The sequence below is a fragment of the Mytilus edulis genome, chromosome 4 (genome assembly GCF_963676685.1).
Source record: "Mytilus edulis chromosome 4, xbMytEdul2.2, whole genome shotgun sequence".
NCBI lineage: Eukaryota > Metazoa > Mollusca > Bivalvia > Mytilida > Mytilidae > Mytilus > Mytilus edulis.
Window position 1 is genome coordinate 5,971,407 of NC_092347.1, and position 17,422 is coordinate 5,988,828.

Consider the following 17,422-nt stretch of genomic DNA (forward strand, 5'->3'; position numbering starts at 1 on the left):
ACAGATGCACCTTTCACTATAACAGAAGTTAAAAAGTGTATAAACAAATTAAAAATGGGGAAAAGTGCAGGACCAGATAGAATTGCAAATGAAGTCATTAAATATAGCAGTTATGTTACATGTAAATCCATAACTAAACTTTTTAATTTAATTTTAGAAACAGGTAAATATCCGATTCAATGGAGAAAGTCATACACAATATTAATTTTTAAATCTGGAGACTGTACTGATCTTAATAATTATAGGGGTATATCTCTCCAAAATTGTATTGCAAAACTCTTTAGCTCTGCATTAAATAATAGACTAACATTACATTATGAAAACATTTTTGCAAATCAACAGTTTGGATTTAGAGTCAATCATAGAACCACAGATAGTTTGTTTATACTAAAATCTTTAATTTCAAAATATGTAAATAAAAAGAAAGAAAAGATATTTGCCTGCTTTGTTGATTTACGCAGAGCATTTGACACTTTGTGGCATAATGGGTTTCGATACAAACTCATAAAAAATGGGCTAGGGAAAAAATTTTATGAGGTAATAAGTGATATGTATAACTTAACAGAATCTTCTATTAAAATTGATAATAAAATTTCTAAATCCTTCATATTGGAAAGAGGTGTTAAGCAAGGGGATAGTTTAAGCCCTACTATTTTTAATTGTTTTATTAATGATATACATCAGATTTTTGACAATACTTGTAAACCTTTAGTCCTTCAAAAATCTGAATTGTCCAGCTTAAGTTTTGCAGACGATTTGGTAATAATGTCAAGTTCACATATAGGACTGCAGAATGCTATAAATAAACTAGAGAAGTACTGCTATGACTGGCAATTAACAGTTAATACTAAAAAAACTAAAGTTATGACGTTTCAGAATAAATTTTCTCCCACCCCTGTGGTATGCTATAAAAACATCCAATTAAATGAGACTAAAGAATACAATTTTTTAGGAAATATTATTAACTATAAAGGTAATTTTAAAAATGCTATCCAAGAACTATCAAAAAAGGGATTGAAGGTCCTATTTGCTTTAAAAAGTAGATTTTCTAACTTTCAATCCATCCCTGTTAATTTATCATGCAAACTTTTTGATGTCTTAATAAGACCTGTTTTATTATATAATAGTGAGGTATGGTTTATGGAAGATTATTTATCCATGTTTAAATCTTTGAAACGTTCAGAACAACATGGTTCTGTTTGTGATAGTTTGTCGTTAGAAGATAAATTTTGCTATGAAATGATTCATAATAAATACTGTAAATCTGTCCTAGGACTTAGGAAAACTGCATGTAATATTTCAGCCAAAACAGAACTGGGCAGATTTTCTATGGCTTCATTTATTAAACCACAAGTTATGCTATATTTCTGTAGATTTCATACCCATGATATTAATCCTCTGTTAAAAGAAGCCTATGAATTAAATAAGTCCCTGCATAATGATGGTTTTCATAGTTGGTATACATTTGCTCTAAATATTTTTAAAGAGACTGGATTAAATGCTGAAGATTTTGAAACTTATGATAAACCATACAATAAAATTAAATATTCCTTAAAGATGAAGTTTAAACAGATATCACATGAATTTTATACAAAAAAAGTCTTGAATAAACTTTCTTCTATAACAGACAGTTCGAAATTATTTCTATATAGTCAAATAAAAACTGAGATAAAAATTGAAAATTATTTATTAAAAGAATCAAATTTTAAAACCAGACAATTAATTTCTAAATTAAGGGTTAGTGACCATAACCTAGAAGTTGAAATGGGAAGATATAAAAATGTACCCAGAGATCAAAGGTTATGTAAACTTTGTAATAAAATTGATGATGAATACCATTTTTTTCTATATTGCAAACTAAACTCAACTTTAAGAGATTGCTTATTTTTAAAGATTAATAATATAAATCCTGATTTTACAAATTATCAACCACTTTTAAAGCTAAAACAACTTTTAAATCATAAATCTGAGCTTTTGACAGAAATTGGTGACTTTATAAAGCAATCTTTAGAATTGCGAAAATGAGGTCCATGTCCATCAAAGGTTACATTAATTACCATTTATAACTATGTTTTTTTTATGTTTATATTTGTAATTCTTCACTGTCTGTATTAAATGTTGTATTTGTGTTTGCTTGACCCATATGGGTGTATTTTGCAAATAAAATTATTATTAGTAATAGTTTCTTGAAATGTATAGCATCAAGATTCATCTGGGTATACCAAATCACAGGTTTTCAATTTCTTCGATGTTGTACTTCTTGTTTGTCGAAAGCGTATACCTGGATATGGAGTAAATAAATTGATAATAGCCCACATTACATCTGGTTTGACCTTTAACTACTACTGGGTGTTAAATGACCTTGGTAAACAATGAGAGTTTAGCACCGGCGGTACCATTAATTTATTAACATGATCTTCTTTTCATATTTGATGAACAAATGATTTGAATTTAAGTCTTCCAAAGCAGTTTGATACATTTAATATTTCATTGGCATCAAATAAAATGTAGTGCATTAAAGTTAGGATTATTGTCATTATTCTCTCGAGAATTGGCATGTAGCTCATATATCTGACGGCGTCGTCCTTGTCGGATTAATTTATGTATCATTATGTTTATTTTAATCAAATAGAGACAATGCTGAAGTGTTTGCTTTTTCACAACCTGAATATTCATGAGGGTTTTTTTCTTCAGTTTCGATATTATGATAAAAGCAGAATTCCAAAAGCTAAAAACTGGACATTTCATCATTATATCGAAATATTGTAACCGATATCAACAGTTGAATGATAATAATGGCAATCTTATGTCGAATTCCATCAAATTGAGTTAAACATAAAATGTTTAAATATTTTGATTCATTGATATTACAACAGACATTCACTCAAGTTCCTCAAAAGCTATATATATAAAAATTTATATTTTAGAACAATGCACAAAAATTACAGAGTTAGAAATAGACAGATAGGTGTGATGCAAGACAAATTATTATAGAAAGACATATTGAAAAAAAGATATATTTGACAAGCCTAATGAAATGATATTGTAAATTTTTATAATGAAATGATATAAAAAAGTAAAATCACAAAAATACTGAATTCCGAGGAAAATTCAAACGGGAATTCCCTAATCAAAAAGCAAAATCAAAAGTTCAAACACATCAAACGAATTGATAACAACTGTTATATTCCTTACTTGGTACAGGCATTTTCTTATGTTGAATTTATACAAAATGATTATATCGATGATATTTCTTGTTTATCAATATAACGATCCGGTAATCTTTGTCAACAAACCTGGTTTTATAGCTAGCTAAACCTCTCACTTGTACGACAGTCGTATCAAATTCCATTATATTGACACCGATGTGTGAACAAAATAAACAAATATAATAGGTAATACGATTGTTTCTCTGTTGCGTATATATTTTCGAATTCTTTTTTCTAAATAAAGGCAACAGTAGTATACCGCTGTTCAAAACTCATAAATCCATGGACAAAAAACTAAATCGGGGTAACAAACTAAAACCGAGGGAAACGCATTAAATATAAGAGGAGAACAACGACACAACACTAAAATGTAACACACACAGAAACGGACCAAACATCAGACAAAATCCCACGAGAATAACAAATATAACATCAAAACCAAATACATGAATTTGGGATAGACAAGTACCGTGACACGTCTTACCGCAATGTGAATTTACACTTAAAAATAAGAGAAAACAAACGACGCAACGTTAAAATGTAACACACACAGAAACGAACAATAATATAACAATGGCCATATTCCTGACTTGGTACAGGACATTTTTAAAGGAAAAAATGGTGGGTTGAACCTGGTTTTGTGGCATGCCAAACCTCGCACTTTAATGGTAATATTAAATATAACATTGAAATGACAACATAATATTACAGGACTACAATACAAACAAATAGGAGAACGTATAAGACAAAGAAACACATGATTAATAGATAACAAAAAGCATCAGGTTTAAAATTCAATACGCCAAAAACGCGCCTCGTCCACACAAGACTCACCAGTGACGCCCAGATATAAAAGAAGGAAAGTGAAAAAAAGAACAAAGTTGTACAGCACTGAAGATCAAAAGTTGAAAAAGGTTGTGTCAAAAACGGCTATGTTTTTATGCTTAACTCAGAGAAAATTTCAAAATGGAAAGTCTGTTATCAAATGGCAAAATCAAAAGTTCAAACACATCAAACGAATGGATAACAACTGTCATATTCCTTATATTACTTGGTACAGGCATTTTCTTATGTTGAATTTATACAAAAAGATTATATCGATGATATTCCTTGTTTATCAATATAACGATCCGGTAATCTTTGTCAACAAATCTGGAGTTCATTCGATTCTCTCATTTTTTTGTGTGTTGCTTTTTGGGTCTTCTAAATCGGTTTGAAATTTGAACATCCGTAGACTACTGTTGTTCACATATACACTCTAAAAATTGTGTTTAGAGCCTAAACACTTTCCTAAACACATTTATGAAACCGATTTTTGACATGTTTTAAATCTAAACATGTTTAATATTTAATGTGCTAATTAACAGCCTAAACGTGTCAAGCTATAACGTGCTTAGACTGTAAACATGTTTAGATGTAAAGTGTTTAGACTAGAAACATGTTTTGCTAAAAAGTGCTTAGACTGTTTAGTTTAGTTGTAAAGTGTTGTATCTGGAAACATGTTTAGCTCTGAAGTGTTTTGTCAGGAAACACGTTTAGCTGTGAAGTGTTTTGAATGTAAACATGTTTAGACAATAAAGGGTCGTGAAGAAACATGTTTATCGTTTTAGTGCGATAAGCCGTTACTTCATTAGACCCTAAATAAACTAATATTCCGGAGTGGCTAGACTGTAAAACGTATGATAGCTCTCAATACTACATGTTTTCAAACCATCACAAAAGGAGCCAAACGCATACCTTTTCAATCTGAATGAGTATTTTCTTTAATTCAATTGTCGACATTCGACTATTTCATTTTTTCTTCATTTCAAATATTCATTAAACAGTCTAGAACTTTTGAAATGAAATTATTATTATACTAATTCTAGGATTAAAAACAAAATTACAACATATGAAACAAAGGAATTTATGTAATTGTTTATTTCCAGTTAATCATTGAACACAATCAAATATAAACTTATAAAATCATAAATTCATATCAACGTACATATACATAATATTGACCAATCAAAACAATTTGAAAATGTCCAGTTTTCATTTTACAAGTCAATAAGAGCTTCTCCTTTCTTAGTACCCAACTGCTGGTCACTGGCCTGAAAGATAGAAAAAATATTGATAAGCAACTAAGTAGAATTAATCTAACAATATAAGTATACGAACTACAACACCATAAAGTAAATGCATGATTTAAGATCAAGATAACAACATTAGAACCGTGGTATAAAAGCATAAATGTACTGATGAGTCAATTGATATTTTTAATATAAAACTTCTTTTCATGCTAAATATCATTCATTTGATCAAATATAAATTGACATTTTTAAAATCAAATACACTTCGGATTCTTACCTAGCAATATAGTTGCTACTGTGCATTATCTCCTCTTTTAGCATGTCAAGACACATGATTTCCTCTGCACTTCTCTCATCTAGAATAAAACAATACATATCAATAAAAATATAAGAAAGCACAACCGCTTATAACTATTGAAGAAAAACAAGTATCTTTTTATTTATTTTGAGCAAATGTTGATTGTGCATTTATAGGAAGTGCTTACTAAAACAATGAACTCGATATGACACTGGTTTTGCGAATGATGCACTCGGCAGATTCTGCTTCCCTTCATGTTCCATTATAATCTGCCGAGGAGTACCAAATGAAAATTGTCCTCACAAACTCCTTTCCAAGAACATATATATATATATATATAATAATAAGTGCTAGCTTGCATGATAGAACATTAAACAACTCTTATCTTTACACAAGATAGTTTGAACACTAAAAGCTCTTACAAGCACTTGTTTCGTGGGATGGTTCCCCCTTTTTCTTCTCCTGCATTGACTATACGGTAGTGTACTTGTAAATAATACTTATAACTGTCAATAATCATTTAAAATTGGCAGTACAAAATAAAAATCAGTATAATTATAACTCCTTACCTTTCTGAAACAGTTAAGTTACGGTCAGTTATGGCCAGAAGTAAACAGCGTGGCCTTTGACTTCGGGTTCTTTGTTTCTTCTTCCCGCTCAAAAATTAGCACGTGGTATGCATGCCGTCTTCGGCCTAAATGTGTTGTAATCCTAAACGTGTTTAGGAAAGTGTCTAAATATTGAAAGTGCTTAGAATTTAAACACGTTTAGCTTCATATACTTGACGATGTAGCTAAACATGTTTAGCACAACAACATGTTTATTGCAAAGTGCTGAGAGCCAAAACATGTTTAGTGCGAAGTGCTGAGAGCCAAAACATGTTTAGTTTTTAATGCTTAGAAATTAAACACTTTCCTAAACACATAAGTCTTGCAACACGTTTAAATTCTAAGCACTATTTTTACAGTGTAAATCATGGTCAACAAGATTTACATTAAGCTAATCGGAAATGTAAAATTAAGTTTCTTATAACTTATTTCCAACTCTTTCTTGCAAGTGGAACAATGATTTGTTCTCTTTTATAGTCAATAATTACAAATGTATTTCACAAACATACTGCAACCCGGTTCGCACGTGCAATGCATATTAAGAAATTAAAATAAAACCAAACAACCACTGAACGAAACAGTATCTGTATATAATACCTTATAGATATATATAATAAATATTAACGTGCATGCAAGACTTAGTTCATCTTCGCTAGCCAAGAGCGGGAGTGGATCGTAACCCTTGGCTAGCGAAGATGGACTTAGTTCAGAATATATACATGCATTGGTTGAATTGTTTCGATAACATTGAAATTTCAAGAAACTCCCTTTATATGACCCTAACTATATCTTTATTTTTTTAACCAAAAATAAGTTTGTTTTATTTTATAAGAAACTTAATTTTACATTTCCAATTATCTTAATGTAAATCTTGTTGACCATGATTTAAATATGAACAACAGTAGTCTACGGATGTTCAAATTTCAAGCTGATTTAGAAGACACAAAAAATCCTAGCAACACACAAAAAATGAGAGAATCGAATGAACTCCAAGAGGATCTAGCCCGGGTGCAAGAAGACAATACATTGTGTGCACCTATAGTCAGTATTGTCAACAAATAATAATAGTGTCTCAAAGTAAAGCAGTCGCTCTGTATATGATAGTATTAAAGAAGATGTGTTTACTGAAAAGAAATTGTGAAATTCATGAGCCGACGCTGTAATCGCAACTTACTCTTTAAGAAGGACATATAGAATGATATTCATAGCAGCTTAGAGAATATTATTGAATAGCGTACTGAAGTTATCAGTTGACCAGGTAATCGCGACAATGAGATGACACGTAAGAAGATTACAATTGGGCCTTGGAATATGTGTTCCGAAACAAAATTGTCCATTTTTTTCTGAATTTTTTTCTTGACTCATTTTTTTCTGTTTGATTATAGGTTTATGATTTATGAGTTTGAACAGCGGTATACTACTGTTGCCTTTATTTATGCTGTATTGAAACATATATGTATATATTTAAAAAAAATCTTGCATCTTTTTGGGAACATCAATCCAGGAAAGTGGAAGGATATCATGTTTACTGGAAGTGGTGCGGCCTAGTAAAAACAGCAAACAGAAATTAGAAAAAAAATGTTTTGACTTCAGAATTACGTTACTATTTATTCTTCGTGTACATATATGATATGAATATGAAATGTTTTTTTATTTTCAAAGATCAGCTGTTTAACATGTAAGCCTATGGAGCAGTCAATTACAAGACTGCAACCTGTATGGTCATGTGTTTGGTGCTATGTTTGTAATTAAAAATGTTTCTGAACGCAAATCTTGGTATTTGTGTCTCGTTGAGACTGTGATGTGTTTGTCGTACAATTAGGCATTTACAAAAAGATGACTATGGTCCATACTGACATTTTTGTATATAGTGTTTTTTAGTATACTACAAGTGAAGTACTTATACATCCCGTCATTGTGTTATTGTTTTATGAAAATATTTTGATTTTTATCTTTCATTTTTGCTAATGTTCTTTGTTTATATGCCTTTTGGTGTTTCTTTGATACATATGACGATGCTCTGTACTTATACATCCCGTCATTGTGGTTTTTTTTTTTTGTGCTATTGTAAAATTTTGTATTCTTGTCTTTCATTTTTGCAAATGTACAATGTCTATATGCCGTTTTGTGCTTCTTTGCTATATTTTTTTTTATAGTGATTAAGATTAAAACACAATGTTGAATGCTGTACCCAGATTTTTGACATTTTTACCTATTATAAAATAAAATTGAGTATGGAAATAGGAAAGACTTTTTTGACATTTTTACCTATTATAAAATAAAATTGAGAATGGAAATAGAAAAGACATCAACCCCACCAAAGAGCAGAAAACATCCAATTGCCACCAATTGGTCTTCAAAACAGGGAAATCCCGCACCCGGAGGCGTGATTCAGCTGGCCGCTTAACAAAATATGCACTAGTTTAGTGAAAATCAACGTCATACTAAACTCCGAAATATATAAAGGAACTAAAATTGAAAATCATACAAGACCAACAAAGGCTAGAGACTCCTGACTTGGGACAGGCGCAAGAATGAACAAAGGCTAGAGACTCCTGACTTGGGACAGGCGCAAGAATGCGTCGGGATAAAACATGTTTTTGGTATCTCAACCCTTCACCTACATTTAGCTAATGTAGAAAAAAATAAACACACATCAATACGCACAGTAAAACTCAGTTCAAAAGACGTCCGAGTCAGGTGTAAGAATAGGTAACAAAAGAACATAACAAAATGACAATGATACATAAATAATTAAAGGACTACAAGCAGTTACTGAAATGTCAGCTTCAGACTTCAATTAAACTGATTGAAAGATTATGTCTTCATCATATGAAAATCAAGCACAGTCCCTCCCGATAGGGGTTTAATATCATACCATCATAAAATATATGAGAAGAACATAACCCATATCATGCCAAAAACTGGTTTTAAAATAGATTGTTGTCTATTCATTTGGTGTGTTTGAGCTTTTGGTTTTGCCATTTAATTAGAGACTTTCGTTTTTGAATTTTCCTCGGAGTTCAGTATTATTTTATGATTTTACTTTTTACTTTACAACAGATTTTAATGATAAAGTAAATAAAGGCAACAGCAGTACTGTATACCGCGCTGTTAAAAAGTCATAAATCGATTGAGAGAAAACGTATTCGGGTTACGAACAAAAACCGAGGGAAACGTATCAACTATAATAGAAAAACAACGGAACAACAGAAACACTAAAGTGCTAAAAAAAACGCCAACATACATAGATAAAGGCAACAGTAGTATACCGCTGTTCGAAATTCATAAATCGATTGGAAAACGAACTATTTGATAACAACTATCATATTCCTGGCTTTGTATAGAACGTTTTAAGAAAAATTATTGGCTGAACCTGGTTTTATGGCTAGCCACGCCTCCCGCTTATATGGCAATGGTAAAAATATCGCTAAATGCAAACACAATGTGACAGCAATACAGCACAAACAAACGGAAGAACACTCAGCACAGATAAACGCACACATAAATAAGACAATAGTATTAAAACATATAAGCCGCAGAATATCAACGAACATATTCTGAAACAGGATATCACAAACAGCGAGTTTTAAAACATGACTAGATATGTATTGCTATATGCATTTATGAAAATATATGGTCTACCGTCTATTTTGTTTTTGGAGGAGACGGTATTTGTTGCAGTCGGAGTTTTTTGTGGATCAATTTGAAGTCGTTATTAAATATTTGTATATGTTCTTACGCATATACAACAAATTTCCGAACTCAGTTAGAATACTACTAAAACCTTTTTAAAAAATCTTTATAAATAACAATACACCCTCACAGATTCCATCTTCATAATTTACTGTATTTGAAAAGGCATTCTTGATTCAACCCCTTTGTTCACTATATAGCCCTGTTTTTCAGACGAAAAAAATATGCACAATTATCAGATTGATCATTCATTGGTGTTTACTTCACATCCACTGGTCAAAACATAAAACTTTGAAATACAACATTCCCATAACAGAATAGCATATAGCAAGCTGAAATTAATCATTTGATATATTTCCTATGCATAATCAACAAAATGTACCTTTTGTTGTATTTTAATTTTAAAATGGGGAAATGAGAGTTATAAAGCTCTTTATCGAGATGTTTCAATATATGGAACATTGCACTCTGTGGGTTGTTAGATTATGCACAACACACTTGCCATGAAGTTATAGCAATTAACACAATTAAGAAAGTGTTCTTTGACTTCTTTTATAAGTGTAAATCTTCCTTACACGAATTTAAAAAAAATTCAGGCGCTAAGGATCACACTCCTTCGTGTAACATTGACTTTGATGCAATAAGCTACCGAACTCTTTTATTCTTTTTAGTCCCTTTTATTAATTTTTGTATTCATACGTCATTTACTTTATTTTTTTTTATTTGTGAGTTTCTTATGAAGGTAAATCCCATAAACCGCTTGGATCGCTCTAAATATTTATAGATTCAACTCTCCACTAGAGAAATCAAATAGAAGTTACAACTATTAGGTCACCGTACGGCCTCCAACAATGAGTAAAACAAATACCGCCATCACAGTGATGTATTTGTATGTACTGGCAACTATGGTGAAAGTCAAGTTAATAAGAGTTAATAAAACAGTTTGCTGAATGTTTTTATTTCTTTTCTGTTGTGCACTCTAATATTGATTGGCATACCAACACTCTATTGACACGGAAAACTATAAAACTGAATATATATTTAGCCTTTGGTCTTTATGGATCGCGGTACTTATAACAGTAGTTATCAAACCACATCTCCTATTCCTATACATTTATGTTGTCGAGTAAAACGTCCAGTCTTTCAATAATGTCTAAATTGGAGTCTTTGGTAAAGTCTGGTTCCTTTAAACAAAGTAGAACTTTCTTTCTACCTTTGAAAAAAGGGTTTTCTGCATTTATACCATTTTTATAGAAGAAACATTTGTTATGAGAAGGTTTCAATGATCTTTGATGCAATAAGCTACCGAACTCTTTTATTCTTTTTAGTCCCTTTTATTAATTTTTGTATTCATACGTCATTGACTTTATTTTTTTATTTGTGCGTTTCTTATGAAGGTAAATCCCATAAACCGCTTGGATCGCTCTAAATATTTATAGAGCATTTTTTTCATTTTATTTTTTTATTCTTTAGAATATTTAATAATATGATACTTCAGTTGCATACAAAACTAAGCATTCATAGACAAATGGTAACTTAGCATAGAAAGATATAATGAGACAAGAAAGTAACCGAAATAGTTATAAAGTTTAAACGAGGTTGTCTTTCTTAGTCTTCATTAAAAGCTACGCTTCTCCTTTACATCAACAGAAATACTGATACGCCCCTTGTCAAATAGACCAGTTGTGTATACTGATTGCAACTAGTACAGGAGCCAATCAAAACAGAGATGACAAAGTAGGATTTCTTGTGGTAATCATTCAAACCGATATATCATAGATAAGGCGTTATTTTCTCGTTTTAAAGGTTGTTTTGTCTATTTATTTACAAAACAAGTAATTAAAATACTTTTCATTTTAAGTATTCAAAATGACAGCGGATGCAGCAGCACAACAGCCACAATCTATCGGCAACAGTAAGTTTGATATACCAATTTTTTTATAATATTGGATACATACAAGTAAGATGAAATATATACTGAAATGCGCTAAACAAAAAATAAAAATATTTATTTTTCATTTTTACATTTTAGCAAATAGGAAAATTTCAATCTGTGTTGGTTGCGGCTCCCAAATTCATGACCAGTTTATCTTGAAAGTGGCACCGGATTTAGAGTGGCATGCATCTTGTCTAAAATGTGTGGATTGTAGTCAGTATTTGGATGAAACTTGTACGTGTTTTGTGAGAGATGGGAAGACATACTGTCGTAAAGACTACGCAAGGCAAGTAATTTTATAAATATTTAATATTTGGTGTAGAAATAATGACTGAATAAAAAATACCCAAGATTTTATTTCAATTAAAACCATTTAATTTTATAGTCCCGGAATTATGAATTTTATTGGTTTATTTTATTATTATCAATTATAGTATAAATGATGCTTAAAATGTATAAATAAAATAATGTTTGAGAATAAATTTAATATACTTTTCATTTAACTATAATAATGTATGATAAAGCATTGAACAAACTACATATTCATGAAGCTATATCTTAAGACTATGTCTTTGAGGAAATTATTGTGTAAAGCATTAAATAAACAATAACATAAACAAAATTTATATTTAGGTTATTTGGTGCCAAATGTTCTAAATGCAACAAAGCTTGTAGTAGAAATGACTTCGTTATGAGAGCCAAGGATAATCTGTATCATATAGACTGTTTTCACTGTGTTGCTTGTCGTCGACAGCTTATTCCTGGGGATGAGTTTGCCCTCAAAGACAACGAATTGTTTTGCAAAGAAGACCATGAAGTTAGTGATATTGATATGAATACGGCGTTAGAAGTGGAAGATATCAAATTAGAAGCGGAGGAACACACAGTGAAAACCAGTGAAAATGTGAAGGAAAAAAGAGAAAACGGTGTTCATAAAAATAAAGGTACAAGTAAATCAAATAGACTTGGGAAAAAGTGCATAATTATCTAAATATTTAAATAACAACAAGTAAAACAATTTAAACGCGACAAATATGAATGTCAGATTACTGTACGAACATGACAGGGACATTTATAGACTTGAACGCCAGTAATATTTTGACGTTCATTGCTTCACCGTTGTATATTGTATAAAAACGCGTTATTTATGATCATTAGTTCAAATAATTTGAAATTTGTTACATGATTTTTTAACCGTTTAATTAGTTACAAATATTAAAGTTTTAATTTTTTGTACTTTGCTGTAAAACTTTTTATACTTTCGTTTTAATGATATATTCGGTTACAAGGAAAGTTAATGAGAAATATATTTTTTATATTTCCGTCTTCGATGCATCAAAGTAAATTCGGTATAAATATTATGCAACAGATTTCTTACTTCACATGAAATTTATATTTTAGACTTTTTTAAACTTTATTTTCCATTTATATTAAAATTGAGAATTTGTTGTTATATTAACAAACATAATATTCTATTTAGAATCGGGAACCATGGGGAATTTTGTATAAATCATGATGAAACTATCAGTTTTATTTGTTTTTTTTTAATATTTATAATTCAACAAATATGAGAAGTAATTTGTCTTTTTAACGCTAGCAAAATGACAATTAAAATCAATGGTAAAATCCCAATAATGAGTTTTTGATGTTTATCTCCTCCTGTTTAAATGTTAGAGTTGTTGATATCACTGTACAGAATTCGAAACAGAAATCAATGAAAATGATAATCAATAATGCTTATTTGTTTTCACTCCAGTAAACGCCGACAGTTTTTATAAAATTACAGATTTAAGTGGAACATAGCTATTAATATGATAAATAAAATCAAATCTAAAATTCTGTTTCATGCATATTTTGTTTTTAATGAGTGTTTATGGGTGAATGTAACAATTTTTGTAAATAATTAAAACAATTAAATAGTGGAATCCTATAAAAATGATCAAAGGTGACATCTCCAAGGACATTTAGTTCGATTGATGAAAAGCTATAAAATAACAATCTGCATTAAAATGCATCTTAATTTCTATTAATTCATTGTTACAAATATAATGTGTATAATCTTAATTTACTTTTGAAAATGTGGATTAAAATTTACTAAAGTAGAATAAATTTCTACCCATTTTTTGTTATTTATATTTTTGACTGTGAGAGAAAAAACTTTTCTAGATTAAGCATGTTAAAGTTGGTAAGATACACTTGAAGGAAGAAGTGACTATTTTGAATAATTAAGTAATAAAATATAGAAAACGCTAGAAGTCTGAGAAAACGAAGCTTTGTCTGAGTTTTATTACATAAATGGGTAAGTTTTATCGGTAATAATAAGGTAATAAATATACACTGATAACTCATGGATTTATATAATTCACAGGAAATAAAGAGAAAAGTAAAAATGGTGAATCTCGACGAAAATCAGATCAAAAGCCAACACGTGGACGAACTGTACTCAATGAAAAACAGCTTCACACTTTATGCACCTGGTATAATGCCAACCCACGGCCAGATGCTTTAATGAAGGAACAACTTGTTGAAATGACAAATTTGAGTCCTCGTGTGATCAGAGTTTGGTTCCAAAACAAACGTTGTAAGGACAACAAACGAAGCATTCTGTCCAAACAACAACAACAACAACAGCAGCAACAACAAGAAAAGGTACAAAATTTTGTTTGGTTTGGTTAAGAAAATTATTGATCTATAGGACCCACACGTGGATAATGTGATTGAATTTCAACAAAACAAACATACATTCAAATTAGATGTGCACACACTCATGTTAGAATTGCACACACTGACAGTTATATAATATTAAGCAAATAAAAAGAACAGAGATACACAAACCAAAAAAAAGTTTAAGCACTGATAAACAAATATGGGCTTGAAGTGAATAGTAAGGAAATGAGTTCAGATGTGTCGAAAGGGTGCTGTAGATCTGAAGTCATATAATTTGCATATGTAGCTCTTGGTTAATGACAAAACTGTTAATAATGGGTTCTGAAAAAAAGTGGATATGAGGGCTCCACATGGCAGAGTAGACAAGTCTTCACTGGGTCAATATCACGATTCGGTTCATAAAACTTGCAAATGAATTATTTCAGTTGTTCTTCTTTATAAACCTGTTGAAACAGTTTAACCTTGACCATGAATCGTAGACCTCATTTTAGTCGAAAAAAAGATAAACATAGACCCTCTTGAGTTTTGAAGCATATGTGATATGAATATAAAAATATGAAAATATAGCATGATTCAACTCTTCACTAGAGAAATCACATAGAAGTTACAACTATTAGGTCACCGTACGGCCTCCAACAATGAGCAAAACAAATACCGCCATCACAGGGATGTATTTGTATGTACTCGCAACTATGGTGAAAGTCAAGTTAATAAGAGTTAATAAAACAGTTTGCTGAATGTTTTTATTTCTTTTCTGTTGTGCACTCTAATATTGATTGGCATACCAACACTCTATTGACACGGAAAACTATAAAACTGAATATTTATTTAGCCTTTGGTCTTTATGGATAGCGGTACTTATAACAGTGGTTATCAAACCACATCTCCTTTTTCCTATACATTTATGTTGTCGAGTAAAACGTCCAGTCTTTCGATAATGTCAAAATTGGTGTCTTTGGTAAAGTCTGGTTCCTTTAAACAAAGTACATGTAGAACTTTTTTTCGACCTTCTTAAAAAAAGTTTTATTTGTTTTTTATGCCATTTTCATAGAAGAACCATTTGAAATGGGAAGGTTTCAAATATCTTTCAATTTAGAAAAAGGTAATTGTACAGTAAAGAAAGGGGGAATGTTATATAACATTTTTTTTTTTAATTATATTGACATCTTTAATTTTCGAGAATCTACATCTGATTTACATCGCTTGTAGATTGACAGTTGATTCGTTCTGTTTTTAGAATGCCAGATTTTGTGGACCATTACAAGGAATACCAATGGTGGCGTCAAGTCCGGTCAAACATGAAAATCATATACCAATGAACCCAATAGAAGTGCAGAGTTATCAACAGAAATGGCAACCATTCAATACCTACAGAATCAAAAATCAGATGGATGAGGCTCCTCTTCAACAACTCGTAAGTGTAATATGTGTTCTTACCAAATCGAGGCATATTGTTTAGATACATATAATTTTGCTAATATGTAATTCTTAGAACTAAAAGACCTCATTAAATAACTGAAAAATCAGCTAGAAGCTTAAGTTCATTTTCAATTTTTGTTAAATGTGGATATAATTTCACTAATGAATATCAAAATGGTTTTATCAATAGGACAGACAATCACAATATATAGAATGATATTAAGGAAACTTTCAATCAACGCAAAGGTTTAAATCAAAGGCAATTGTGATTTGCAATACCCTGCATTAACAGAAACATATGATATTGAATGCAATCGTTATTGAATAAATGTTACTTGTTCATTATTGAATCGAAATTCACCTCAGTACAAAATATGCTCTTATTACTAGTATTTTGCACATTAAAACAATACAAATACAGGTATGCATTAGTTATTATTGATAAATATTGAACGGCATATGCCATCAGCTGTTGATTGTTATGCTGTTTCCGGTTTTCAGATGAATTCTTTTGACAATATGGAATCTGACAATTCCTCCTCATTTCATCCTAATGGAACCGGATACAGTGACGGATATGTGTGGAACCATCCTGATTATGACAGTAATACTCAGTTTTCTGATTCTGACTATAACCACGAGTCCAGAATGTCGTCCAGTCCATATGGCCGGGAATATAGCATCGAATCCAGAATGTCGTCTAGTCCATTAAGTCAATGAGTTTGTGTGCCTTGAATGTACCTACTGGGCGGTAGGATGGATTCAAAGACAGAGCTGTAGGAGGGAACTTCGGTAGGTTTTATTTTATACTAACAAGCTAGGATCTAACTGTGTTTAGTCTCATCTCTCTTATTTTATATTTTTTTTCATTTTTAACATTTTTAGCCCTTAGTTATACATGTATCAATTTTCATGAAGTAAAATATATAAGTGAGATTTGAAAAGCATACTCAAAACATGCTTTAATTTAAAAAAAAAAAAGAGAGAGAAAATAGGTCAGTAAAGATGGACACACAAAAATGCAATTTTGTTTTACGTTTTTAGATTGATACTTCTTGTTGGTTATGATTATATGGCAAAATGGTGGAAGTAATTGGTACTATAGGAAGGTGAGTTTCAGGGATTTAGTTATAATGCTTTGGTGGTAAAATAGATCTAAAATGACAAAAATGAAACTTTTAAAGAACAGTCGTACAAATTTAGACATCTGATATCCAACGGTAGGCAAATAGTCAACATACATAGTACAGTTAACTTGTTTGACATATATCAAAAATACGACGACTGGAAGACGTTTGAAATGACAAAAGAGTATTCCCTTTTTTTTTAGTCACAACTTTGTCTGGCTTGTTGTGCTTATAGCAGTTTTCGATGGCTTGGGAATTTCCAACATTCGTAGTTTGATAAAACATGTTCTTTTACCGTATACTCGACATCTTCATATATTATGCAAAAATCTACAGATACTTTTAAAATTTCAAAATCCTTGTAAGCTTGATATTGGTATAATGTAACTG

General features: G+C 30.7%; 1 protein-coding gene and 1 long non-coding RNA gene across 2 annotated transcripts; one reads left to right on the forward strand and one right to left on the reverse strand.

The window, feature by feature from the left end:
* Positions 1-5,058: 5,058 nt before the first annotated feature.
* LOC139518807 (uncharacterized) lies at positions 5,059-6,507 on the reverse strand. The gene is made up of 3 exons (XR_011663460.1): positions 6,149-6,507; positions 5,559-5,637; positions 5,059-5,302 (listed from the first exon to the last, which is right to left on the reverse strand). It is a non-coding gene; the product is annotated as an uncharacterized lncRNA (long non-coding RNA).
* A 5,110-nt stretch (positions 6,508-11,617) lies between these two features.
* LOC139518808 (insulin gene enhancer protein ISL-2B-like) lies at positions 11,618-17,014 on the forward strand. The gene is made up of 7 exons (XM_071310390.1): positions 11,618-11,798; positions 11,916-12,105; positions 12,453-12,763; positions 14,188-14,468; positions 15,724-15,900; positions 16,407-16,697; positions 16,950-17,014. The coding sequence occupies exons 1-6, from the start codon at positions 11,753-11,755 to the stop codon at positions 16,623-16,625; spliced, it is 1,224 nt and encodes a 407-aa protein (XP_071166491.1). The 5' UTR covers positions 11,618-11,752; the 3' UTR covers positions 16,626-16,697; positions 16,950-17,014.
* Positions 17,015-17,422: the final 408 nt, after the last annotated feature.